Source organism: Diachasmimorpha longicaudata, chromosome 13, assembly GCF_034640455.1.
Source record: "Diachasmimorpha longicaudata isolate KC_UGA_2023 chromosome 13, iyDiaLong2, whole genome shotgun sequence".
Classification (NCBI taxonomy): domain Eukaryota; kingdom Metazoa; phylum Arthropoda; class Insecta; order Hymenoptera; family Braconidae; genus Diachasmimorpha; species Diachasmimorpha longicaudata.
In genome coordinates, this window is record NC_087237.1 from 5,431,184 (window position 1) to 5,459,121 (window position 27,938).

Consider the following 27,938-nt stretch of genomic DNA (forward strand, 5'->3'; position numbering starts at 1 on the left):
ACTCTTATAATTTAATTATGAAGATAAATAAACAGCTTGAAAGCTTGTGTCGTTCATTTGATATCACAGTTTAATCCAGCTCTCATACATATTCCTCATTACACACTTTATTTTCAATAACAATAATAATACGAAAAATATTGAAATGCAGGAGAATCGATGCAGAGGAAGAAGGATAAATTGAATTGTCGTAGGTACTCGATAAAAAATAGAAAAAAAGCTGATCAGAAATATGAGAATTAATACTTGTGTTACGTCTGTTGAAATGCTTCTTCTTCGTAGTGATTATTTCTTCTTGAATAGAGACGAAAAAGCACGTTGTGGCATCGCTTATGTACAATCAATATCCTTACGATTAATCAACTTAGTGGAAAAATTATATTCTCTTTTTTATTGCGCAAGTATCAATCAAACTCTGGAATATCGTCGAATGAATAACCAGGAACTTTGTTGTATGCCATGAGGGCTACTCGAACGTGATAGGCACCTGGGATGAACATTAAGGCACCCAAAATTATCATCGGCCACATTCGGTCCTTGTACTGGAATTTAAGGAAATAATAACTAGCCAAATAGATCAGCTAAAATAATTATAAAACGAATAACCCATTTAATTGACTACGTTAATTATTAATCGAAAAAATATATATATTTTCGATTGGTGGAGCACAAATCGATCTGAGTGGCTTTTCCTCCTCAGTTGCGAGGAGGCTGTGTCTCTCTCTCTCTTATGGGAAAATCATCTCACCTTGGAATCAATGTGGCCACTGACAATAAGACTGCCTATGATAAGCATAACTGTGCCTCCAACGAACAGAAGGGCTGCCAAACCAATAGCCTTCCATGGAATCTTCACTGGAGGAGTTACAAACTGCAGCAAAAGGGACAAAATCATGAGATACAAATCCTCTTTACCTGATAAAATAGAAAAGTAGAAAGCTATTCACCTGTGAATCAACGAAACCATTGTCGGTTTCGGTCAGCTGGGTGTAATCCACGTTGTCGAATTGTCTTTCAACCCTTCCTTGCACGTTTTTCCTTCTTGACATACTCAGCCTGTAAATCGAATCTACAAGAAAAAATAGCCCATTGTGATAATCGATTAAATCTCACTGACTAAGAAAATTGTGTCAATCACAGCTGGAGGGGATTATTTATCTTCTAAAATAAACGTCTGTTATCTGTGCATTACTCGAATGACAGTCGGCTGTGTTTTGTGTTTAATGGGACCGATTGGATGCAAAAATGAGAGCATTCGTGTACGGAAATAGAACTCGCCTTGCGCAGTGGAATATCAAGTCGATAATAAAATTTTTCACTTATTACTTGAGGATATTTTACGGAATTCCTCTAGGAGTTGACGATTTGTACTCAATTTTTTACCGAGACACACGTCACGACGAACAGACCATTGTTTATTCGGTTACATAATTTCCAAGAATTTGTGCACTTCATGACAGAGACAATGACGACACTAGCAAAATCGATCGATCCAGTTTTAGTTTGCAAACAACAATCATGCTGTCTTCCCCACAAAGGAACAAACTCCACGAGATTCTGAGCTCGAATGACAATCTGACCGTCAGATCACCTGATCCCGCAGTCAATTATCCCCCTTCAGCCACAAAATTCTCCCCCATTGTCACCGAAACGTCTATTACATTCTCAGAACTTCGCTCTGTTTTACCCACTTCCCGGCTTTGAAAGCAGATGGCGGAAGGGCTGCGAATGTCGGTAACGTACTCCGATAAAAGCGGGAAAGTCCCAATTTTCGTACTAATTAAAATTCTCTGGACATAAATATCCCGACGTTGTTCCTTCCTCACTCGTACTGGACAACGATCGTGCGATAAATATCCCCCAGCGTGATGAGCTCCCTGAGAACTGTCCGATGCCCGGAAAATTCTCCTGTTAATCAATAAAACGCGAACACCAGGAAAAAAAATTTTTTCATGCGACGAAAATGAAAGTTGGAACGAGCGGTGTCTCATTACCTGTGTTGAACCACCTCTTCCACATCTCCACGCAATGTCAACTCAACACGCCAGGGTAATTCAATCCCAGCGTCGTTCACGACACGATTAAATTAATCTGATTATCCCTGAGCACGACATTTGGCAAATACTTTCGTCGCACAGATTCACAGATGTTCGACGGTGGCTCCGTGACAATGCCGTCAATTATTCAATAAATTATTCATTAAAGGGGGTAACGAGTCGATGACAATACGAATAAATCCCTGATACGATGTATCATATAATTGAAAGGACAGATTCCGCGTGAATACTCGGTGGAAACATCGTCGGAACGTCTGGGGCGCGCCGTCCAAGGAGTGTTGCGTGCACCCCTTGAATCGATCTGCGGATGATGCGGTTCTCTTTCTCCCTCGCTCGGGCTGATTATTCTTCCCCTCACGGCGACGCCGCCGAAAGGGGAAAGCGGGGAGTGGAGCAACCCCCTTCAAAGATCCCCAATCTCTCCCCGAATTCTTTTTTTTTTTTTTTTCAATAGAATTAACGATCCCAATCCGTCGTACGTTCGTATTTTTGACCTTGAATGTGCTTTATCACTGTTTGGAGAAATGCACCGGATCTCGGACAAACCAGCCCCCAGGAAGGAAAATTTGTTATAAAAATTCTCGCACGATTTTTAAAAAAATTTCCATCTCCCGGTTGTGAAATAATTCTAGTTCTAATTGCTATTGAGCGTTCACAGAATTTTCGAAAAACAAATTAACATTAATCCAGGGAATTTTGTTTCCTGAGTGCGAATCTTCCCCGGAATCTCGTCATTGGAGGGGATGATGAATGCGAATGACGACGCAAATTTCCTCGTTTCGTTCTCGCGAATTTAATTAGGTAAATTAAAATTTCACGAACGTTATTTGCTCGAACTGTCGGAGCCCTTCATCTCGTGGGTCATAATTTTTAATGTTTAACGATTTGTCGGTTCGCGAAATGCAGGCACTTCTGGTGACGATTCCCATAGTCCTTGAATTCTGCAACACTTTGTTCAAAAATCTCGGTTTTTTTCGTGCCAATCGGCCAGCACGCGCAGGTGCGGATATCCTTCCCAACCACCTGGAGAGGGGGACCCCTGCGCGCATGCGCATATCGACCATTTGATACAAAAAAAAAATTGTATTTCGAAAACTAGTGACACCGAGTGACTCAAGAGGATCAAAAAAATCGTCCGAATTAGGAAGTGACCTTTTCCATTTCCCCCCGATTTTTCAACCATCAATTTTTCCAAATAACCTCAACTACTCACCAATTTATTTCAAAAAAGACCTGGGAATGTACTAAATATCCTCGTAATATTCCCTAGGCCTCTCAGGAACGCGACCGTATCCATATCTGTAGATACCATCGTTCGAACTACGACGTACCGATTCCTCATAAAAAAAAACTATTCCATCGTTTAAAAATTTCCATTATTCAGATTTTAATCCAAAAAAAAATCCTTTCATCGCGCTGTCAAGGCCAACTCTCCCCTCTCCCCCCTCTCCCCGAAAAACCTCGGAAATCCATTAATTTTTGGTGATTGAAATGTAGCGTGGCACGCACCGAAATAGTAGAGAACCGCCGGTTGGTGGCGCATTGATAAAACCGTCTGCCCTCGGGTGGCCAGAGGGGTGGCGGTACCCGTGGCGTGGTTCAGTGCGGGTTCTGGGGGCGGCGCGGGCGGGTCTGCCTCCGTTCGAAACGAGCCCTTCGCCACAGCAGTCGCACATACAAGGGAGCCCGGCTAGTCAACAAAAATAAATTATAAATTTCCACAAAACGTATTGAATTGTACCGGGCTCACCTTTACTTCCTCATCACAAGTATTTATTATACGTCAAGGGCCGTTAGACTCTGGCCCTTCGGAGCCCTTCGTAACAGCAGTTGGATCAAAGTTGAGGGAGAATTGAGAAGGATTCTGCTGAGGAACAGGGTTAAAACATTCAACGAGAAGCAACCCGTCGTGATCGTCCCCGACTCGTTGCAGGTGAATCGATAAAATTATTAATTACTTTTCATAATATTTAACGCCTCGTTGAGAGGTATAATTGGTGACTGGCAATTGTCAAAATTCAACTTTTCACTCCATCCAATGATTTTTGTTGTGTTCAGTAATCGTGAGGGAGGGGAAGAGAGGGAGAGGGGGGAGGAGGGAGGGAGGAGTGTAGGTACACCACTGGACAAAATATTTAATTTCCGTTGGTAATTAAATCTTCACGGTGATGAGGTTAATCGGATTAACATCGCTTACGTGGAATGAAAAATATTTCATTGACATGCCATTTCGCCGCTGGGGAAAATGAAAATTTACCGGAATATCGTTTCATTACGAAACAAAATTCCATTGGAATTGCGTAAGTTTGCTTGCAAACAAAACGCTTGAAGGGCTCAATGTGGATGAGGTGAACGGTACTACGATAATGCGGTTTACTTTGACCCTGGCTTCTCAATTTCTTTGTAAATTAACAATAGCTTATTTCAGTGATGTTATTGGGTTTGTCATGTTACGAGGTTGGTTTAATTAAAGTGATGGAATTGATTAGGATTGGAAATTAGTTGTTGATAAAGGGCTGTTGAAGGGTCAGTGAAAAAGTACAACAGGGGGTGTATAATTAATAATTAGGGGATTAGATTAAAGGGGAAAATGGGGAGTAAATTACCCAAACAAGGGGAGAAAGTATTTTGAAAATGATTCATTTGTTTATAAATTCATATGGTACATTAGAATTTTATTAGCCTGAATCAAGATAAACTGAGAATTAATATACTGTATGAGTCAGTGATATAATATGATATATGATAATATTGGAATCAAAATGAAATTTTAATGGCTCTCATCATTTTATAAACTATTTGTCAACAAACATTCATTAATTTGTCACTACAACGGATAATGATTCCCCATTTTCGGGAAAGAAATGAAAAAATAGTTTGGCATTGCAACATGGACTGCATAATTAATGATTCAGAGATTAGGGTGAATACGAAAATTGGGTGAAAATTGCCCAACCAGTGGGAAGGAAGTATTTTGCAAGTTCGATGGAGCTTTAATGAGACTCATTGACATCCCACTGACGTACTCTTTCCCACTGAACATACACAAATTAGAAACCTTAGTTGCTTCAACTAACGTCGTATGACCCACATTGAATACTACAAAGAGGCACGTGGTCATCACCAATCAATTAAACTTGAAAATGCTAATTGGACTGTTTAACTGCAAACTTATGTAAAAAACTTACGCGAAAAGTTTTCCAGAGTTTTCTCAGCATTGCCATTAGAACTCGATAATCGAGATGGAACATCTTTGCAGCTCATTGTTAGAGTAGTTTACACAACAATCCAGTATCAGTGCATTTAATTGGGCGAACGTTGAGGAATTTCCCTGGAAAGAAAATTGATTTTGTTCAAAGGTATCAATATCGTAAATTTGTTTGGAAATATCAAGGACTCGATCACATTCTGTGATCCCCTAAAGAGTCAGACAATTTTCCAAAGTGAAAAACAACTCCTGTCAAAAGGTACCGATATGTTCACAAATCAGCTCATCGATCTCCAGGAGACGATGGCTCAGATCAATTCGCTTGTGGTTTAAAGGATATTGACGTTGAACGAAGAATTTTTAGGAACCGGTGACCTTTTGTTGTCCTTTAATAGAATTTTCCATTCACTGGACCTGCTCCACGTTATCCCAAGACGGAGAATTTTTTTTTTGGGGAGAAGGAATGATGGAGCTTCGGTGGGAGCAGCACAGAGGGTTGAATCGATCGTATTTTCTCCCTTGTTAAATTCCCTACGTGAACCATTAAAAAATCGTTTGGCTTTGTCCAGTCAACTTATTTGTCTGATCAAAATCGCGGCTGCACTACTCATTAACCTGATATGATTATATTTTTATCCGGGATTGCGTTTGCCGAAAAGTTATGGTATAAATTCTATCCTCGACCTCGGTGTTCTCTGAATATTCATGTCAGAATGCTAAATGCTAAATCGCACGATGATCCTCTTGAGGACGAATAGATTCAGAAGTTATTCATACTAACCTGATCGCACTTGCGACAACTCCACAACTTTGAGTGAAAAATTATGAGCAATGCAACTGACATCTCTGGATTAATTAGTTTTCAGTATGGAGGGCCCCGGACCGGTAGAAAGGGGCAGAAACTTTCGTCTACTTGTGAATGAGGAGCTTCCACTACTCTTAGAATTTCTCGCTGGATACTTACCTGAGTCACTCAAGGTAAGTAAATCTACTTGAAGAAGTACTTAGGCTACTTGGGATACAATGTTTTAACGTGGGTTCACGTCTTCCTGAGACTTTAGCACTGAAATTTGATTTTTTGGGAATTTTTCCCGAGTACTATTACAATTTCCCGATTCCTGAACAATTTACGCAATTTTTCGTTTGCTGCAAATTAATGCTGCATATGAACTCATTCTCCTTCACATTAACAAGAATTTTTTTTAATTTAAAAAATATTTCCTTTTGTTTAGAGTTGCTTCAGAATAAAAGTCACGAAATGTAAAAAAGTGACGCATTTCATCTCCTGTGAATTGATATTGTATATTAATTAACTATTTTTGAAATTCTCAGTATTTTTTTTAACTCAAAAAATGGTTTTTGTCCTCCAGTGCTGAAAGTTCTGTCCAAAAAAATGGCAAAATATAAGAAAATGGCGTATTCCAGTCACATTAAATATCCATTTATCCTAAAATCACCCTTTTAAATTCCTAATTTTTTTACATCGAATAAAAAACATGTCTTGCAGAAGTTACCTCTGAAAAAGATATCTGTCACTCTTATCAATGCACCGACAGTCATAATGAGATGTCTTGAGGATCGGAGAGTAGTCTCTACAACAAAGAACTACAATGTTTTCTCCTCAAGCCCATAGAATCACCATCGACATAAGATGCATGGTTATGCGTTATTTTTCTTCTGCCGCGTAAGGTCAAGGTCAGTCATGAACCACTGCAGTGCCGTGACCCTTGGTGAATTCCCATTTCCTACAAATTCCCTGGAATTTCAAAATAGTCGTATAATAACGTTGAACAACAGTGTTGGCCTCAACAAACTGGAATATTTCATGTTGAAAATCACTGGTTCCATATTGTATTGATTTTCAAATGATAAAATAGCCCCAGAATTGGGGAGGGAGGACTCACTGGTCGATGGAAATTGGCGGGAAAGCACAGGCCCGTTGAACTTGGTACGATATTGTTCGTCGGTGAGGCAAGATATGAGACATGCAAAGTTCATCGATTCACGGAAAGGATATGGGGACGAATGCTTTCGTTTTTAGATGAGTGAGAGAGAGAGAGAGGAAGGGGCTGTGTGTACGATGGTAGGAAAGTATGCGTCAGCAAGTGGCCTTGACCGTTTGATGATTTGCCTTTCCGTTGGCATGTTAACCGCATAACGGATATTTTTGAGGGTACGATTACAATAATGGTCACTTTAAGAGAGACATACTGTTGATACACCATCCTTATGAGACACTCCTTACCACCATCATTATTCAATGTGCCCCTTTATTCTTCACTTTTTCAGTTTCATCAGACAGTTTTGACGTACATGAGAAACAAAGTATGGGAGTTTCATTTTTATGTTGCTGACGGCTGGCCGGATGTCCCCATTTGTTTACACTTTCCAGGAATGACTTTGTCCGTAAGTACAAATGTTTTTATTATGAACAATAATCTAGATATTCCATACCCCTGGAAAATTACTTCCCATTCAAGAAAATTCAAGAAGATTCACAATTTACGTACGTTAATTAAATGGGGCTAATTGGTGATGGGTCAGGGCATGAATATTTGATCAATCGAAACCTTTGAGTAATTTCCGAACTTGAGTTGAAAAAGTCCATGCAAAACCCTTTTCTCTCTCTGTTCAAAAATTCAGATTTTTCTTATTTTCCTCGGGGCATTTCAGAAATTTTGAGAAATGACAGATTGAGGCCACAATCGCTAGCAATTAATTTACCTCTTCGGACCCATAGACAAGTCCGCATAAAAATACTGTAATTTAGAACGATACGAAGAGTTTATAGATTTCAAAGAACAGCTAGAGACATTACGACTATGGGTCGTGCGGTCTTTCATTAGATATATCGGAGTGCATAGACCTCTGGGGGCAATGACAATAGGCGACGCTTCGATATTATGTTATTAATGATGTCTGATTCTAATGCTTCAGCGGTGTTGGCCATGAAAGCAAATGGTCTATTTGGTGGTAATACCAGCAGTAGATAAATGCTTACAAATTTTCTTAATTTGTTAAAACCACAGAAAAGTAAAATCTACTGTTATATTTTGATTTGATGATTCCCTACACGAAGAAAAAATTGTTGATCAAGATTAAAGAACTTTGAACAATACATTTTGCAGTGTAATTAATATCCATTGGCATGTTCAGCCGCACGGTTTTCTGTACGAGAGCTTCGGGGTATTCTGTCCAAACAAGAGCCTGGATCACCTTCACCTGCTGCGTGACGAAGATATCCTGATTGACTGGGAGAAACCACTGTACATTAATTTCGTCCACCACGAGATTGCCGGTGAGTTGTTCGATCTTTACAACGGAACTGGGACAATTGAACGTGTCCTGGGTGATGTATGGGCGAGTGAAGAGCCAGGAAATACCATACAAATTGAGGATGAGACAATCGAGGGTGAACCAGAGGTCCAGGTACTCCCTCTATGTCCAGAACATGCTGAAGGAATACACGAATTATATCCAGCCAATGATATGGAGTGTCACGAGCTCTTTCTTCGTTTGATAAGAATATTACCAGCAGCTGGGGTTTTTGTCGATGGAAAATTGGCTGCTTGGATGATACAGTCGTACTATGGTGCCATGTTCTCCATGCAGACCAAGCCCGAGTACAGGAGGAAAGGATATGGCACGAGACTTGCGAGGTGATTGGCTCATTATTACAGAATTTATTTTCATTTTCCTGTATTTGAGGCCTTGGAAGTAGAAAATTATTTTTTGTTTTATTTAAACGGTCGTTGTTGCCCTCATCAACGACTCGTAGGGATATAAAAATCCTCCAAAGGTCAATATCGAATTGTTAATTTTCTTTTCAGGTACCTGACAAAAACAGTAGCGGACAGGGGTTACACTCCCTTCGTCGTAATACGTCCGGAAAACGAGGCCAGCCAGAGTCTTTATAAAAAACTTGGATTTAGAAGACTTTACCAAACAGTTCGAGCAACATTTACCCCTTACAACTGTCAAAAAATATTGGACGATGATGAATCAAGCCAGAATAATGATTTTTCCAACACAGTGAGAAAATTTCAGATTGAACAACGGGTTATTGATACACTGCAGAGTGACGAAGACACTACTGTCATGGCTGATAATGATGACAATGGGGGTGAAGATACAATACGTGATCCAATGGATTCGCCGAAAGACGATGACGAGGATGAAATTGAGGAGAATGGCTTCACGAGGAATGCCGAGTGTCTTCAACCGATTGAAGAACAGCCTGAGGACAGAATAGACTCGGTTGACGATGGTCAGTGTGAAAATAATGGTACCATGCAGGATGTGGTTAGCACTGATGAGAATGATTGTCCTGATAGCGTTGAGGATGAATAGAGTTTTAAGTAAAGAAATGACTTTTTTTTAGCTAGGGAATCATTTCAATGTACGAGGAATGGTCCATTAGTCACAGTTTATGTTATTTTTTTCATGAAAAAAAAATTCAGAACATCTGGCCGTCAATAGAAACAAAAAATCAAGTAATTTTGTGGTGACGTGTAAGACGAGGTAAGTTAATTTATTCCCAGGTTTGTTTATCGATGGATATCTCAAAACTGACGGGAAATTTCGGAATTTTCATGATAAACTTTTTTGTTGAGAAAAATGAGTTCTAAAAAGAAAGTCTACATGAACATTTTTCCATTGCTCATGGATTTCGAGATATTTATTGAAAAACGAGGCTGGAAATGAGTTAGTCCACCTTGTTTTATCACTTCGCCGCAAAAATAGTATCTATTACGCAATAAATGATATGTATTGAACAATTGAGTGTTCCTCGGGCATTGAACTATGAGAGAAACAAATGGTGTTTTTGTGGGACAATTAAATGGGAAAATTGAAAATAGAGAAGAGAAATGCTTCAGTTTCATTCCACAAAAGAATTAATAATTTAGCTTCCCAATGGCAGCTTCAAACATTCCAAGTTGCTGAATATCAATTTCTCTATTTAACGAAAACCCTAAAAGCACAAAAGTTATCACAACTGGAGAAGTAAAAGTAAAATATTTTAACGAAATTTTCAAAAGCCAGAACAAACTTAACTCAGCGATGAATTTGTCAATTCGCTCGAGGTCCCAGTTTGTAAATGCACGTGCGGAGATATCCGGCCTCTCTGTGCGTATACCTCATATCATATTTTTCAGATGAAAATGAATGAAAATTGATGCGATGTAGAGACCGCCTAGCAGGCTCAGGACCAAAGGAAATAAGGGGTAGAATGTACTCGGCGGGTTTCGCTCATTGAAGCAATCAAGATTATTTTCGATTTTATTGAACCCTTACTCTACGTTTTTTTAAACAATCGCTCTCTCATTCCCTGAACAGTTGGGGTTCTGTAGAATTTTTTTTGAGTCGCATTTCGCTTTTTTCCTTTTTTACATTTTCACATTTCATTTTCTTTCTCATTTTCCTTTTCATCAGTTTTGCCAATGAAACAACCGCGAAACTAGTTAATGATTCGCGAAATACAAACGAAATGCCGGGAAAATAATTGATCAACTGTTAATTCTTGATTGCAACGGGGAGCTGAGTATACAGGCGAATGTAGAAATCATCGAGCAGAAGAAAAAGTTGAAAAAATTAACCGAGCCTTTCCTTGATAGTATGCTGACGAGACATGTGGAGTCATTGGTCGGTGAAAGCAATCTGTGATTATTATTTCTCTGTATAAAGTATGTAGGAACGTAAACGTCTTGTAAGAATATGAAAATTAAAAGAAATAAGAATAAAAGTGAAACTCCTGGGACCTTGAGCGAAAATAATGAAGCTAAAAATAGTGAAAACGATAAAGAAAAATGATAATTAACATAAAGCCCTGAATAATCTAAATTTCAGGATAACATTATTGACGCAGTCTTTGACTCATTGACGAAAAATATTGAATGACATTTTCAATGTCTGTGACATAGTGTCCTTGCAATGATTAAGGAGACAGGTGGATCAAGCTCGAGCCTCAGAGGTATAAAAAAAAACAAATAGTCACCTCAGATAGATAGGTTACTTGTATAATTTTTTCTACGTTTAATAGGTGATAATCAAATCAATTGTATACAGATAGGACGATAATAAGAATAATGAAGATTGACAATTGAGAGTTGGGGCTTAAGTTGGAGTCACCTGGATTTTATTCCTGGATATGTAAAAATATGTATTATTATTATTAATTTTCTGTGCAGGTGTGAGAGATGAGAAGTATAAAGGGCTAAGAAATTTTCGTACTATTCGAATTTTTCAGGGAAAATCATTTTTACTCGAAATTGATAGATTGAAAGATAATGCGTGTGGCCCAATGAGAAGAGTAGGAATTTTTCCTCATCTTTCATTGGTTCCAACTAAGTATTGTTGAGGACATTGACAGAGTAAATAACGGGAGAAAACCGAACTACTTGTTTATCTGTTCATTTAAATTCTCTGTTATTCTTTCCTGAATTACTCGTTTCGTAGGTGAAAGGGGGCAAGCTGTGATACTTTATCCAATGCATTGTATTATTCTCTGTTAGTCTCCGTATGTTTAGTCTACACACGAAAAAAAAAAAAGGAAAGTCACTCATATTTTTTCCGTTCAATTCGAATATCTCTCAGTATTTTAGCATTTTTATATTATTTTGTGATTACGAAACAGAGAATGACGATAATGAAGGTGATAATCTCTCAGGGATTATCAAGTCAATTAGATTTGGCCCTCAAGTCGCACTCGATGAGATTTAAGATTTTGAAAATTAAGGGAAATTAATAATAACCAGTTGACATTCTCATCCACCTCATCAACCACGCCAATGCCTGAAATTAATATTCCTATTATAATGAATAACAATTAAAGACGCGAAAATGAGAGAGGATTTTTCCAGTGATCAAGCACATTTCCTTCGTTGGCCCAATTATTTTTCACCGCTTTGAGCTCTAATTTAACTAAAATATTTCTTTAAATAAATTTCACGCGAATGTGCGAGGGGTTTCGATCGAATTCCTGTCCAATAGGGGGCCAGGAGAATCGATAAATTCATTCAAAAGCTTGTGACAACGAATCCAGCTTTCAAAAAATAATATGCCATCTTAGTGAACGGCTTGCTAGCCCTGTTTTAAGAGTGAAATTTATATCTAGGGGCCTAACAATGACAAAGGAAGAAGATTACTCAGTTTTTTCAATTCTCTGTTGTAAATCGGTTGTATACGAGGGGAAAAAAAATCAATCTCTTGCTGACCAATCTGTTAGAAATAAAATCTAACTCTTCGATTGAACAATTTTGGGCGAATAAAATAATACTCTTTTCATTGCTCTCTCTCTCTCTTTCTTCCTCTTGCACATTTCGCTTGTCAATGACAGCAATGTTTCTCCGCCTGTCAATACTACCGATAAAGACAGAAGGTGTATTAAAAGTGGTGAATAACAAACAAATATAACACTCGACTGAATGAATAAATACGAGATAACATATGTACAGATGGAATGTCTTATACGTAAGAAGAGTGAAATGAGTATTTGTTGAGTCGAGGGAGAGTGCGAAGTGAGAAAATATTGAAGTGATGGTCTCTTTCGGACAATGAAATTTCATGTTTTGGAATAGTAAAAAAAATATATAAAAATTTTTATCATCTCGATATTTTTATTGACCTTTCCCCGATCTATTGCTTCAGCAACAAGAAAATGAGTTTGAATTTTCCACCGCAGTTTGCGGTGAGTTATCGTCACGGGGTAAACCAGTTGGAAAATGAAGACACATGAACCGACTGTTGACAAGTCTCATGTTGATCTTGATATTAATTTTATCATTGGCTTCAGCACTTGTCCACCAGTGTTGCACCTTCTGCTATTTTCTTCGTGTGGATAAACAAATTAATTGTTAGATTTCAGGGGAATTATCGGGAATTTCATCGACTGAGACCAAGTGACGGACAAATTCTCCCCACAAACAATTATATCCCATAAATTAAATAAATTAATTATCATTGACATAATTGATGCTAAAATGCAAAATTGGATATTCATTAAAATTTGGGGTTTTCCAGTGATTAAGATGAGGATTTCGCGTATGATTTTAGTAATAATTTGTCTCTACTCGGAAAAAGGGAACTCCCCGGTTTCAATTAAAATTTAATAGGGACTGCTGTGTGCGCGAGAAATGACCATAAAAAATAACGATAGAAAAAAAAGTAGAAAAATTCCAAACAATTCGAGATGTTTGCAGGGTAAGAGGATCTGGTCGACTGGTTGACGGCATGCGCATTGGTCACGACACCAACTATACTGTTATTCGGTAATTTTCGTTCATTTCCGTCGCCTTCCGTGAAAACGAAATGCCGAAATAGTGGGGGTACACCGAGCCAGTGTATCCGTGACGTCACATAATTAGAGTAAATACAAAGTAGTCTCGATGGGACAGTGGCGTGCGCCGCACCGTGGAGCCGTAGATTTTGTGTGCGTGTGTCAAAAAAAAAAAATCTATTGACTAGTGTTAATTAAATTTAATTAAACAATCGGACTGGATTATTGGAAGCCGGAGTAACTTTGTGCTTTTACTGTGCATAGAATTGTGAGTGATTTCCGTTGTATTTTTAACAACTGGCGGACTCCTGCCAATTTGTTTATAAAAAATTATAGATAAATTAAATTCATCGTTTTGAGTGATCACTGTGAATTTCAACGAATTGGAATAGATTTTTCTAAATAATCTAGATGAACGTGAAGAGAGTGTGTGATATTAGGGTGCATAGAAAATGGATAAAATAGAGGTGAGTTATTTATGAGGAAATATTTTAATGAATGGGACTAATTATAATTGAGGGATTTTTTTGAAAATTAATCGCACTATTTAATTGCCTCTCCCCCCCTCCCCCTCTCCCTTCCACCGTCACCAGATAATGTTTTGATTGAAAAATTTAAAAAAAGGGGGGTAATTGCGTTTGGTTAGACATCTGGCAATATCTTGGTCTGGGGTGGGGGTATGCGATTAGATGGTCTCGTAATGCTGTCTCTCTCGCTCGCACTCAATTTTTCGTATGCCCTTCTATTCTGGCCTCGCTCCCGCAGTGCCATCTTCGTTTCCACGATATTATTTTTTAAAAATTCTATCGCCTCCTTTTCTTCCATCTATTTTCTCTCTCCACTTCACTCCAATGCTCACGCATTTTCCGTCTCATTTTATTCTCTTCTCCCGCTTATTGGGATATTTATAGATCTGCTTTAATCCGATTTAATGTCATTCTGACTTTGGTATTGTTTTCATCAGGAATTTATGAAAATTTAATACACTGTTATATTCATGAGCCTCATTCAATTATGGTCTAATATATATATATATTTTTTTTTATCGATAATAACCTACTCTTCGTCTGCCCGGGGAAACTACGTGACGATCGCAACGATTGATTAATTATTCATTGGACTCAATTAATTGCAACATTTTGGTGACTTTTAATTCGCATAATTCTCCGATGAAAATTCTCGACTTCGCGTTGATCGAGTGCAGAGTGGAAAAAATAAGAGTTGAGCAAGATATTTTCACGAATTCCAATTCACAACATTCTATTACGTTGAAGTTGAGACAATGGTAGTGAAATTGACGCAAAGCTTTCGCGACTCAATTATTTAATAATTTTTGTTTTCAGTATTTACTTTTTATTTCTGGGAATTTTCGATTAATTTTATCCCCTTTTTCCTGTCCTCTCGGTGTGCATTAAACACATGCTAATGAGACTGATGATTCATCGGCCGAATTCCTATCGCGGAAAAAATCAATCGATTTTAATGGAAAATGGAATTTGTTATCCTCTCACTCAGGGGGAAAAAAAATCATGTTCGTAAATTTATTGCAGCGTAAGATTCGCAATTTTTTTCTTTTCAATTTAATTCAACTGGTAATCACGGTGGAAAACTATTTCAACTGCATTCGTAATGCAACCTCCTGTTCGTGTAATGCGCACATCTGTGTGTGTGTGTTGGTCAAGTGTCTCGGGTTGATTTGTGTTTGTGAGAGCGCGAACGAGTTTCAACTTGATTCCAACACCAACAGAGAAACAGAGACACGTGCATTATCATACGTTGGCTCGCAGTTGTTCTTGCATTATTCGTTGTTCATTTTTTTTTCCCCCCTTTAATTTTCAAAATTATTCATCTCGCATTTCCCATCCCCCTCCCTCACTGATTTTCATTTGTCACTCTTGTTTCCGGATTTTGTTACATTTATTCTGCAGATGAAACACGATATCAGAATGGGAACGAGTTTTGAAAATGGAGTGTGAAAAAAAATATTATTCATGGAATTGAAACGAATGAAATTGTGGATAATAAAATATTGAAAAAGAAGTGGGAGGAATTTTTTTTTATGGGGTAAATTGGGCAATACAGAGAGGTGGGCGAATTTTTCTACAGTCGAATGTACGGAATTTTATTCTAAAAATTCTAATCGGCAAAATTAGTCAGGTCAGTACAGTCACTGTGGAAAGTCTCGTTGACCGCGATTCACTCGGATAGGAAAGTTATGAAATCCAATCACACGACTACAAATGAAAGAATTAACGATACGTTTTATAATCATTTTTATTCTCATATTTTCCGCTGTTTGAATGAAAATGATTAATTTGTATTTTCACTTACATCCGGAAAATCATTAATTCTATGAATTTGCTAATTACGAAATCATAAAATTTATCTCTCATGACGTCATGGCAATAATAAATCAGCTGTTTTATCTCAATTGATAACGATGCTCTATAAAATAGTTTCACTAATTTCAATCTCTATTGACGTTTTTGGTGATTTAACATTGAAAATTCAATTTTTAATAACCGAATAACCTCATAAATCCTGAAAATCATGAATTTTTCGATTCGTCACGAGCCCTTCCTGCACATTTCTCACATGTTTTCCATTCGGTTTCTCATTTTCTCCCCTTCTACTTTTTGCTCCCTCAGAATCGTCGAGTGTCTCTCTCTCTCTCGCTCTTCCGATCTCTTTCCCTCGAAAAATCCCCGGAGTTATACACCATAAAAGCCGTTATTATCCCCAGAGCCATAGTAGCCCCATAAATATTTCAGAGAATAAGAAGGAGAGGAGGAGAAAATCGGTAGAGGGGAGGGGAGGCTAATAGTATTTCCCAAAATTTTCACAAACTCATTTTCCCAAGGTTTGTCACCTTTGGACGACATATTTATCAGTACAATTGCATTTATCCCCTCTCCACCCCACAGTTTTCTGCGGGAGTTGCATTAACAAAACGATTACGATTACGTAATCCTGGCTAGAAGCCCCCCCTTCCCCTCTCACCGTCCCCACCATGCCAATCCGAGCGTTTATGATTAAATACAATTCTCGAATTCAATTACAGTCACGTACCAAAAATGTAGCACTCGACCGAGTTTATTAAATTCATTTAATTATTTTTATAATGCCAACTTGATTAGCTGTGACGTAGAAAATTAATTGGACACCGAGGCAAACTGTTGTTTTGTAAAGAAAAAAAAATAAAAATAAAACAGACAAATGGAAGGAATGAATCGAAGAGAGTTTAGCGATTAATTCTAATCTTTGACGTGTCATTAATCGAATACGTCGGTTCTAAAAGAAAAATATTGAGACGGAAAATAATGAGACAGAGGAGAGAAAAAAAAACTTGAGAATGCAGAAGCCAGCATGAGTCCCCGCTGGTTTATAACACGATGGTCAAAGTGATACGGGGCATTTAACAACAGTCACAAAATGAATGTTGTAACTGAGTTCACATGCGAATGAGGAGCACTGGGAGGTGGAGGGGAGCATCAAATACACCGAAATATTTGCCGTAAATTGGTGTTAGTTTGGCTTTTTTTTTAAAACTGCCTCCAGTGGGAGAAATTACCAAGGACACACCAAGGCGAGTTTCGCGTATCCATAACGGACAACAATAATAATTAAATAAATTTTCAACGTGTCTGGTGCACGCTATAATCGTATATTGAAATAAACGACAATTTTTAATGAAAATAATTATTTCATCGTGCCATATTCAGAGGGAAATTAGGGAGATAATTAAATAATGACCTCTGGTATTTAATTTTATTATATAGTTTTTTCGGAGATAATGCGCTTTTTTGATTTTGTAATTGTAAAATAATATTTTACGGTTTTAATGAGTTTTATCTTTTTTCTGGGAATATACAGATGAATACAATCGTCCCAGGCAATTTCTAAGTTGAGAGGGGTGGGGGAATATGAAGAGTATGTATTGGGGTGGAGGGGGTGGTAGTGCTGAAGTGAAGTGAAATTGAGTGGGGGAAATGTGTGTGGCGGAGTGGGGCACGCATGCTAGGGCCGAGTGGAGGGGGGTTTGACAAGGAGAGAAATGTTGATAAAGCTGGAAACGCCGATAGCGAGGCTCGATGTAATTACCAGTGGGAATTGGACAAATGGAAAATGCATTCTATTATTTGATATAATATTTTGAAGACATGTACGATAACGCGGAACTTGAGGAATTAATTCTTGCGGAAATCACATCATTATGAGAAAGTTCGACATTGGATATACATATAGGTTTCCAATGAGAAGGAATAAATATTTGTGTTTTATTTGGAGGAAAAGGAGATGTTAAAATGATAAGGGAACTTCGGTGAATTATCGTGGTGATATTTGAATTTTTTTTTTCATTTTGGAGACGGATTTATTTCCGTAGTATTTATTTACCGTCGAACATAATTCTGGGGAATGGAGAAATGAGTTATGTTCGGCTGCAGAAACATCGCTTGAAATTTTTTGAATGAAAAAATTGGTTAAATAATCATGCGGAGAGGCGAAAACATTGGTATCACAGCTGTGTCACAGAAGAACTGATAAGCCATTTTTTTTTATCATTAGCAGCCATTGGAGATACTCTCTCCCCACCGTTATTATTTTCTACTTTTTTTTGTTCCTCCAATCGGTCATTGATGGAACATAGAAAATATTGAGCAGTCTTTTGACACAATACGGGACTCGGGAATTAATTTAAATGAGAAACTTTGGCGGAATAGAAAATTTTCAGTCAATTTCCGATCCATGTGAATAAGAATTTTTTTTTTAACAGAATGGAGAGCAATAATTTTTTAAAGACTAAATTCTTTCATCGGCTTCTTTTCCTCGTAGATACAGGAATCGCTGAGAATCGACGAAATATCTCACAGTTCGTGACTCACGAATACCAAATTTCTAGAAATAAATTTCGTATCAGAGCCAAACGAAACAGTTGAGAATTTCTTTGTCTTGGATTAAATATTTATCTGATTTTGATGTCGTGTTTTTTTTTATTAAAAAAATTTCATAATAAATTCGTTGATGTATATAAGGCTCTTTAAATGATTCCAACGGAAATGAACAAATCGATAGTTCACGTTCGCTTTATTCGAATTAATTAGGGGTCATTAATTGTGCATGCGGTATTAAATGGAAATAGCATTAACAATTTCCGAAATAATGAGGCCGCTTCCCATGTGCAATTGCAAATATTGTTTCATAACTGAATTATTGAAATTGATGGAGTGCCGCAAAAATTGATAAAATTTTCATTTGTTATATCTGGAAATTTTGCAGATTGTGGTCATTTAGTTATTGACTTTCATTCGAACGAGAGAAGTTCCGAGAGTTGAATTCATAAACGTTCATTCACAAACATTTTCCACTGAACGAAAGGCATAAAACCCCTTTCCACTTCCATTTTTTACTCTCACCTGATAATAATAATTCCATGATAATGCTTATTATTTATAATAATTAATTTAATATTCACCATATTCACGATAGCCTCATATATAAAGTGAAATCTGGGTACAATTTTTTTCAATAATAAACTTTTACTATTTATCCATAAACTTTCATCAGTTCGTTCACTCCGATAAAGAACTCCGTTAATTAATTCAACAATTTGTTCGCATGGCTGACGTGGTGGGTATATTGACCGCATGGCAATTGGGTTTTTGCATGATTATTATTTTTTTTTATCGCAACACATGAACATTGGGAAAAACATAAAACACGTATTTTCACATCCTGGGGTCAGTGGAATTTATTTTTTCAAAATATGAAAATATTGTTTGTTGAATTCTCGCTTGTCGTACTCCTTATCTTTATCCACTTTTATAAAAAATTCAGTGTAACGTTTTTTAAAGTCTCTATTCCGCTTATCAAGCAGTTGAATATCTGCGTATATGTTTCTATGTACTGCGATATTCACATAGAAAACAGTAATTAATTTTCCACCGCAATAATATACGTTTTAAACAAAATAATGATAATTTTTCCGCACACAATGGAATGAATATCTCTTATTTACCTGTTCCTATGTTATTTATACTATTTTTCCCACGAAAAAAAACATTACAACATGCACCGAAAAGTATCCATTACTCCACAAATACCGAATACTCCAGGCAAGACATCTACCCCCCCCCCCTTCAAACCCCATTTTTTTTCAATGACACTGCACGTGGCCAAACATCTACTTCACCTCACCGCTTCATAAAATACCCCATTACCCACCAAGTGCGGTAAAAAAACCTCCCACAAGTCCTCAAACTTCAGGACAAATATCACACGAATTTTATAATCCCAACCGTCATAAAATCTATATCCCACCTAATTCCTCCATTATTCCTCATTACGGTGTACGTAAATCCCCGTTTACCGCATTCAGTCAACTTAAAATTGATAAAAATCATATTTCTATCTGCTTTGACAATTCAATCTTTCTCCAGCTTTACGTAAATATTACAATGAACATCCTCGTTGTGAAGTAGCCTTGAGGTGGTTAGTTCGAGCTCTGTGATAATAGCCCAAGGGACAAGTGCGGGGGAGGGAGAAGGGTGAAAGCTAACGATAGGAGAGGGGGGAAGGAGGAGGAGGGGAGGGCGTGCGGCATGGTGAGGGGTCAGAGGGGGAAATTGTTTGGAATGGTGGTGGAAGGCCGAGTGAGGTTGTTCTCCAGATTCTTGGAGTGCAGGAGGGGTTATACACACCGGGTATGATTTCAGGGGGGGCGGCGGGGAGGGGGAGGGGGGGGGAGAGGATAGGATACACGGGTGCGACGGAGATGACGAGCTATTTCGTCGACAAGCACAGCCCAACATTGGGGAAGAAAGACAGATGGGCATGAATCGGAGAAGGAGGGAAAATTTGTTGAAGGAAAGAGAAGGAAAGAGAGAGAGAGAGAGAAGAAAAAAAAATAGTGTGGATCGTCTCCTCTTGTACTACGTGACATAGCGAGGGGGATAGAGAAGGGAGGAAAGAGAAACAGAGACAGACGAGTTTGGTGTATATACGTGATTACGAACGACAGTCACAGTCGAGGCGGTAGAGAGGGGCCATTGCCCCATATATAATTCTGTCCACTTGGAGTATTTTTTTTTTTCGCTCATTTGATTATCACTGGTATATTCACACTCGGGAATATTCAAAATTCCGGTTGATTGTGAGGGAAATTGAGATTAGAAATTTTTTTTTGGGAAATTAGTGGGCGTAGAAATTATGAGTTTTACCTGTGTTCGAATTGTCAAATTCAATATCTTTCAGTACTGAGGAGATTTTAATGGAACCTAACGACCTGGGAAATGAACGTAAATCGATAAATCTTCATTACGTGAACATGAGAGCTAGTGATATTGAAAATACGGTGAAATAATTGTTTTTTAATTTTTAGTAGAATTGTATTCTATATGGAGATGGAAGTTTAATAAAAATTATGAGAAAAATTGAAATGTTAGGGTTTGGGGGCTTCGGGGAAGAGTGGGACTTTGAATTTTACAATTTATTGTTTTAGCGTTAATGGCCTGTTGGGTGAGTCACAGTTGGGACGACAGAACATTAAGTAATTTTTGCCCTAACGACTGGGAAAGTGTACGGAACGAAACCTAGAAATATCTGATCGATTTTGGAATTTATTTCCGAGGGGAAATACGGGATAATTTACAGTCGTATTAATGTTACCGGAAGAATTTGTCCCGAAATTTTTACTGAAGATTTCTCTCGACCTATCGTCACACGTGCGCGTTTTCTCACGACGGATGTTATTTGTTATCTCGAGAAAATATTTTTGCGGTAATTGTAGGGACTTTTTGGAAATTTACAATGCATACGCCACTGTGATTGCGCACGTTCCATGGAATGATTCATCAGAAAATGAGTATACACTTGATACGGTTAGCTCTCAACTGCAGAAAAAAAATAAATCTAAAATAACCCATACAAAAAGGCAATAATGATAGTCATCAAATCATTTCCTTCTCGATGGAAAGTGTGATTAATTGTGAATGATTTGCCCCCGGGGGCAAAAACTCGCGCGAGAATAATGGACTATTACCATTATTGTTAATATTTTTTAAATCATTGGACGTGTCATTTTCGATAAATTAAAAAATCAGGTAAATAGAAATTATTGAAGCATTTAGGCTATCAATGGCGGAGGGTGCAGAGAGTGCAGCTGCCGCAAAACCAGATTAACTCTATAAATACACCTCCGCTCACTAACACACAGAAACGTCCAAAAACATGTCTGTACCCAACGACGTAACGATCGGAGTTACTGAAGATAAGAAAATAAATAAAGAGGATTTTTTTAGCATTGACTGTACCTCTAAAACATTGGGAATAGTTATGGCAGGGGTTCTCATTCACTCCTCCAAATTAATTAGCAATTTAATTAAATTTTTTAATGGCCAACTGTTTATGTTATTTCTTCCCATAATTAACAGTAAATTTTATTAATTATTTGGGCCTCAATTACTTGATCAAATTTGGGAAAATTTTTCTAAGCCCAGAAAATGGCCATTTTTTGAAGATATTTTTTGAAGTATTTTTGGAACATTGTTGACATAATTTGAAAATTTTTGTGATCGACGCGGATAAAAAAATTTTGGTATTTTTTTTTCAACTTCGTCATTCCCGCGTGCTTGGAAATCCGTTGAATTTCAAATAGCTGGTGAATAAAAGGAATGAGTATGCTGGAGAAAAAAAAAGGAGCGCAAAATTGGGAGTCGGAATAGGGGGGTGGCAAGAGGGGGAAAGCTGTAAAGTAGAGGGGATAAAGTTGCCTGCGAAGCAGAGACGCGTACAGTCCCCGAGAAAAAGAGGTCAAATGATATTTATCCACGGTATTCATATTGTATGAGTGAATAAACTAACACAAACAAGTGAATTTATGTTTTCGCAGTAAGAAATTAACTTTAAATCATTGCAATGAATTTTTAAAAAATACATCAATTGTGAAATGCTTATTGCGATTTATTGCGTTACGATAATTGGAGAGGAAAAATAATTTTTCCCCAATTTTCCTAGAGAATTAATTTTTTTTTCTGTATCCAAACTTTCGAGGAGGGTTTTCAATGAATTGAAAAAAAGTCAAAAGTACCGTTTAAGAAATTTAGATAATTAATAACACAAAGAGAACTATCTAAAGATAAATCCAGATTGACACTCGAATTGTCATTCACAAAAACAACTTCTCCCCTCATTCGTAAAAATATTTTTCTGAATTAATTTTTGTTCTGCCCTTTTCACCGACAAATTACGATTGATTAAGATCGGAAAATTTTCAAAATTCGGAAATTCAATGAATTCCAGCCGGTATCAATATTCACCTTAATAAAATAGCTAACGGTATTCTCCCTTCCTCTCCCCCTTCATCCACCCGCTTCGGTGGAAAGAGAGAGATGGGAGAGGAGCCTGGGTCATCCCGCAAATACCCAGACCTCACCCTCGGGTTTTCCACGCGCGCTGCACGCCCTCCTCCACCCCCTCCGCACCCCCGTCATCGCTGTGTCTGTGACTCTCACCCACTCCTTGCATGCAATGCACTCTGTCCCTCCCTCCCCCCTTTCCATCCCCCCTGCACGCAAATTCCACTTTTGCTTATCCAATTTGAATCCCGTGGAATTTTCTCGATAGTTCGTAGTAATTTGGGGAGCTGTCACGTAAAATTTAATTTCAATAGTTTTTATTTTCCGCACCGCCTTCCTGGTAACTCAGTACTGTTGGTGGAGGTCAGTAAATTAAATAGATCGAACGAATCAATACGTATAGTTTAGAATTAAAATCAATAGGCCCTGTACTTCACGGAATTAATAATCAAATAATTTCAGTCTCGTTGAGACTAAAAATAAATCATAAATTTGCATTTGATAGGTTGATGATTATTTTTATAAATAATTTTCTGTTTCAGTTATTGGGCGGTGCCTGCTTCAGTCATGGCCCATACACATTTTACAAAGCAGTGAGAATCGGCAATGGACGTGTCCTACGACTCGGTAGTTTCTTTCTAACAAAATTATGGACCGACGCCGATTTAGTTAGTATCGGTGAATTACAACTGCTGTGGATAGATAGTAGGGGCTCAAATCAGCCATTAGCATCGTTGAGGCTCTACTTCCTGCCTGAAAATACTCCGGATGGACGACGTGATACTCACGGTGAAGTAAGTTTATTCTCTGACCTTTAACTTTCACCCCAAAACAAATCAAATTTGATAAATCAAGTAGCTGCAAACGGAATGTTCATTAAGAATGAGAGACGGCATTTCAGCGGCATTACGAGTGAATGGACCCGGTAATTAATGCCTAGGTAAATTCCTCCTCTGATATTCAACGTAATTGTCAGTACGCCAAATTATCTAAGAATGAAAAACTCGTTTTTTTCAAATCGAACCGGAAGATAAGTCGAGGCAGAAAGATCTGTGGTGAAGTTGTAAAACGAGTTGAGTCAACTTATCTCTAGCCTTGGCTTTTTATTGATATCTCAAAATCTATTGACAATCGAAAAATTTGTCTGTAAACTTTTTTGTAGAACTCATTTCTATCTACAAAATAGGTCATTATGAAAAATTCACAATTTTCAGTATTTTTTGAGATATTCATGAGACAACAAATTTGCGCTGATCGCATGATTTATTTACTCCGAACGCGATTCGTCAACTATAACCGAATTCTACAGTTAAATATAAACAAATAAATAATCGTACGGTCTTTTCAAAATCTTTAGAGTGATGCAGCCCATGTGATGGGTGATTTACACTCCCATTAATATTCTAAAATAACAGACCTAAACGAACAATTGAAAATAACGATTAAGTCGTTAATGAGGTCAATTACGTGGGAATCTGAGCAGCTCGGATATTCATTAAAAAAAAATATATATGAAAATTATATTTGCCGAGTGAAAATTTCAATAAATAATCCGTCGACTGATGGAATAATGAAATGCCCATATTTTACGTAATTTGTTGAATATATGTATGCGTACATTGGAGGCTGAAAAGAGGGAGTTAAAGTTGTCTAATAATTCGCCAGATTGGCGCCACTGGTGAGCATGCGCGACAAAAACCAATAACACCGACTCGCCGGTTTACCCATACACATCCGCCCTCTTCCATCTCCATTCTCCTCATCCACCGAGCGATCGTTTCACCTACCCTCCATACCGTTCATTCTTTCCAACCAATGTATATAATACATGTACATGAAAAGACCCACCCATTGCCAAAACCACCCTCCTCGAGCCTCAGTCCCTCAACCCCCTGTATCACCCACCCCCCCCAACCCCGTTGGTACAGACTCCATACCTTACTCCAATCCTCCACCAGATATGTATTATGTATATAGGTATGTGTAAGGGGTCATGTACGTTTTCTAACGTAAACTGGAATTTATCGCTACGTATAATCTCATTCCGATTTTCCCAAAAGGAATTACAACGGCGACGTTAGCTTTATCGTGATTCACATTATATTATGAATTATCATTTTCTACGACTTTGGGACTGATTGAGTGGGTCTAGAATTTAATTCACCGATTTTTTATTGTATTGAAAAATTATGGAGTTTAGTGAATTGCTGAAATGGTTTTTTATTAATGTAAATTCATTAATTTTATTATAATTGTAATTTACGAAAATTAAACTCCCGGAAAAATTCATATTTGAAAATAATTGAGTGTTCATGACTATATTTTTTTAATACATTCTTTATTAATATTATTTTTAATCGTAATGACAAATATATATTCAGGAAATTGTCACGTAGTTTTTCTCGAAGAAGTTAAAAAGACTTTCCAATTTATTGTGCCTCGGAAATAAAAATTTCTTGACTCTTCAATAAATTTTACGAACCTGGTGGGTTATTTTTACGTGTCATTCTCCAAAATTTCTCAATGGTGGAGAAAATCTCACAGATAAAACTCGAATTTACATACTTTTCATTGATTCTATTTAAATTTCCTTTTTTCTGGAAATTGTGATTGAATTCCTCTCACTGGGCATTCGCCCAACTCCGTGAATTAAAAAAAAAAATCACTAGTCAGAAGGCGAGTCGAGAGGGTGAACGGTGGGACGAAACGACAATTAACCACTTTTTAGGTCAAGTTTTGTTGGAAAAATTAAACATCGGAGGCTAATTTTTGTTATGAAACTAATCTTTGTCCCTCGTTTCGCCTCCGGAGGTCTAATTTTTCCCAAAAATTTCTTTTCCTCTGAGTATCAAAATCTCTCCAAATCGTTTCGATTGACAAATTACCAGGGAAATTCAGTTATCTAGAATTATGAGACTGAGACATGCCTCAAGCATTAGCTACAACCACTGTGCATCACCAGGTTGACTCCCCTCAACCGCAGTAGAACCGGATAATTCTAATACACACAGAGAATCCCAATGCAACTTGCAGTCTTATCATAGTGTACGTGTAGCCTTTGAACTGAGTTCAGAGCATTTAGCCCAATGAACTAATCCTCTTTATTGTGATTCATCAATGGCAATGATGGACGTCAAGCCCATTTGGATATTTCCCGCTCTTAAATGTTTATCAACAATTTTCCAACGTTTTTCCCCTTAATTTCGTAAGATGCTGTGGTAAAGCCTTCGCCTCTAATTATCTCAATTTATCGCCGTGAAAACAAAAGCGCAGATTGTTGTTCACTCATTTTTTTTTTCATTTCTCTCCATTGACACGTGAAAGGATTTCAATTTCGAAATTTATTCGACCCCGACACTCAGACATACACAATAGAGGCACCCAACACGTAAAACTTTGTGCGCCTGGCCTTGGTACTCACCGGGACGAGCTGCAATAAAGTTCACGCACACATGAAAATTACCTGACACACACACACACAGACACAGCCTCATCGATCGTCGCTTCCTACGCTTTTTCGCTCTTTTTGGTTCCTCTTCGTGGCTTTTTTTATGGAATTTTTAATTTTTAATGGATATTAGTTTTCTCGGTGTGGTGAGTTTATAAATAGGATGAAAATGGATTTGCGGAGTGTGAATGTGTTGAAATTATATTTTAGTTTTCTTATTGTCACGATTGGTCGATACAGATGACGATTAATTTTTTTTCATTGATAAGAAAATCATTTGATCTACTAGCTGTCCTTCGACACAACATTATCGCAAGAAACTACTGATTAACAATTGACTGTTAATCGTGGATCAAAGCAAATAATAATTTGAATAAAATAACTCTGCATTATTTATGAATTCACCCAATTATTTGAAAGTCTGTTGTCAGTTAAGAAATTATAGAATTTTTCTGCAAAACAAATAATGTCTGAGAATCGATATAATAATTTCCATAATTTTCCTAATTTTGAGATGAGAATCAGGGGGTTGGCAGGTACAGTAAAATTCCAAAATAGCCAAAAATTATTTAACAATAAATATCGCTATCTTTCACTGTCGGTGAAGATGAAATTTAATAAACCCGATGACTCTCAAATTGGACAATTGAATTCCAATAAAGATAGGTTAAATAAAAAAAAACTCGTTTCACGCGGCGCCAATGGCCTGCCTTGACGTCCATTAAGGGATACCCATACCTTGTCCTCTCCTGCCAGTTTTAGTAGACACACACAAAAAACCAGAAAACGTAAAAGGCAAAAGGTATATACGTTCCGGTGGGAGAGACTCGAAAACCAGTTCACGCGGGGTGACGGGGGTATGCGAGATACATGTCCCTTTGGTGTTCTCCGTTCTTCTTATAATTTTCCTTTTTTTTTTTTGTTGTTTGAATACCTACGCCATTGCGCCCTCCTGGAGTCCCTCACGGTGAGTAAGTATTTCTAAAGTGTGCCTCATTGACTCGCGATATTGTGGACTTTAACATGCGTAGAGTCTCTTCTGCGGCAATTCTTTTTTTATGTTACCATGCACTCCGCGTGGTTTCAAACCCTGTGCTTTATTTTTTTAGTCGTATCAAGAGGCGATATAGGGGAATCACAAGCACAATGATTATAATTCTGTTCACGGGGAAATATATTCGGTAAAAATGACGGAACTGTTCACGTAATCGGGGATAAAAAATTGTTTTCCGGTGATTTTTAGGGGAGGGGAAGACATTTTAACTGCTGAGGGAATGAAATCGATTAACGAATAAAGGACGAAATTGTCACGTGGTTTTTTCCGGAGAAGGAAAATTTAACGAAAAATTCCCAATTTATTGTGCCGGAGAAAACATGAGTTAACGCTCAACCATTTTTGGGGACATTGTGATTTATTGCTATGGTATGTTCCCTAAAATTTCGAAATTACTGGGGACAAATTACCGAACGACTTGTCCTTACGGCGGTGAGTCATCAAACGTCTGGTTAAATTTGACGGAATAAATTGGAGAATTTATGGGGCGATTTGGAGAATTTTAGTTTCGACTCACATTTTTTATTGAATTTCAATTCGCTC

General features: G+C 37.6%; 3 protein-coding genes across 10 annotated transcripts in view; 2 read left to right on the forward strand and 1 right to left on the reverse strand.

Moving 5' to 3' along the window:
* Positions 1–52: 52 nt before the first annotated feature.
* Positions 53–6,918, reverse strand: LOC135168729 (transmembrane protein 230). Of its 4 annotated transcripts, XM_064133189.1 has the most exons (5): positions 6,780–6,918; positions 5,246–5,388; positions 948–1,069; positions 749–871; positions 53–542 (listed from the first exon to the last, which is right to left on the reverse strand). In XM_064133189.1, the coding sequence occupies exons 2-5, from the start codon at positions 5,319–5,321 to the stop codon at positions 405–407; spliced, it is 459 nt and encodes a 152-aa protein (XP_063989259.1). In that variant the 5' UTR covers positions 5,322–5,388; positions 6,780–6,918; the 3' UTR covers positions 53–404. The 4 variants fall into 4 exon arrangements, with proteins under 4 accessions (XP_063989259.1, XP_063989260.1, XP_063989262.1 ...); XM_064133190.1 differs by lacking the exons at positions 5,246–5,388; positions 6,780–6,918 and adding an exon at positions 1,995–2,272; XM_064133192.1 differs by lacking the exons at positions 5,246–5,388; positions 6,780–6,918 and adding an exon at positions 1,327–1,675.
* Positions 3,597–12,870, forward strand: LOC135168711 (uncharacterized). Of its 2 annotated transcripts, XM_064133161.1 has the most exons (5): positions 3,597–3,990; positions 6,125–6,243; positions 7,555–7,671; positions 8,422–8,924; positions 9,096–12,870. In XM_064133161.1, the coding sequence occupies exons 2-5, from the start codon at positions 6,133–6,135 to the stop codon at positions 9,613–9,615; spliced, it is 1,251 nt and encodes a 416-aa protein (XP_063989231.1). In that variant the 5' UTR covers positions 3,597–3,990; positions 6,125–6,132; the 3' UTR covers positions 9,616–12,870. The 2 variants fall into 2 exon arrangements, with proteins under 2 accessions (XP_063989231.1, XP_063989233.1); XM_064133163.1 differs by lacking the exons at positions 3,597–3,990; positions 6,125–6,243 and adding an exon at positions 7,296–7,438.
* A 763-nt stretch (positions 12,871–13,633) lies between these two features.
* Positions 13,634–27,938, forward strand: part of LOC135168700 (AT-rich interactive domain-containing protein 5B-like) — a 35,033-nt gene continuing 20,728 nt past the window's right edge. The window contains exons 1-2 of one of the 4 annotated variants that reach the window (XM_064133145.1): positions 13,634–14,007; positions 23,436–23,687. In XM_064133145.1, the coding sequence (XP_063989215.1) occupies positions 13,993–14,007; positions 23,436–23,687 (267 nt within the window). In that variant the 5' untranslated portion in view covers positions 13,634–13,992. Of the gene's footprint in view, positions 14,008–17,579; positions 17,634–20,315; positions 20,892–23,435; positions 23,688–27,938 lie in introns of those variants that run through there. The other 3 variants (XM_064133144.1, XM_064133146.1, XM_064133143.1) reach the window with 3 other exon arrangements.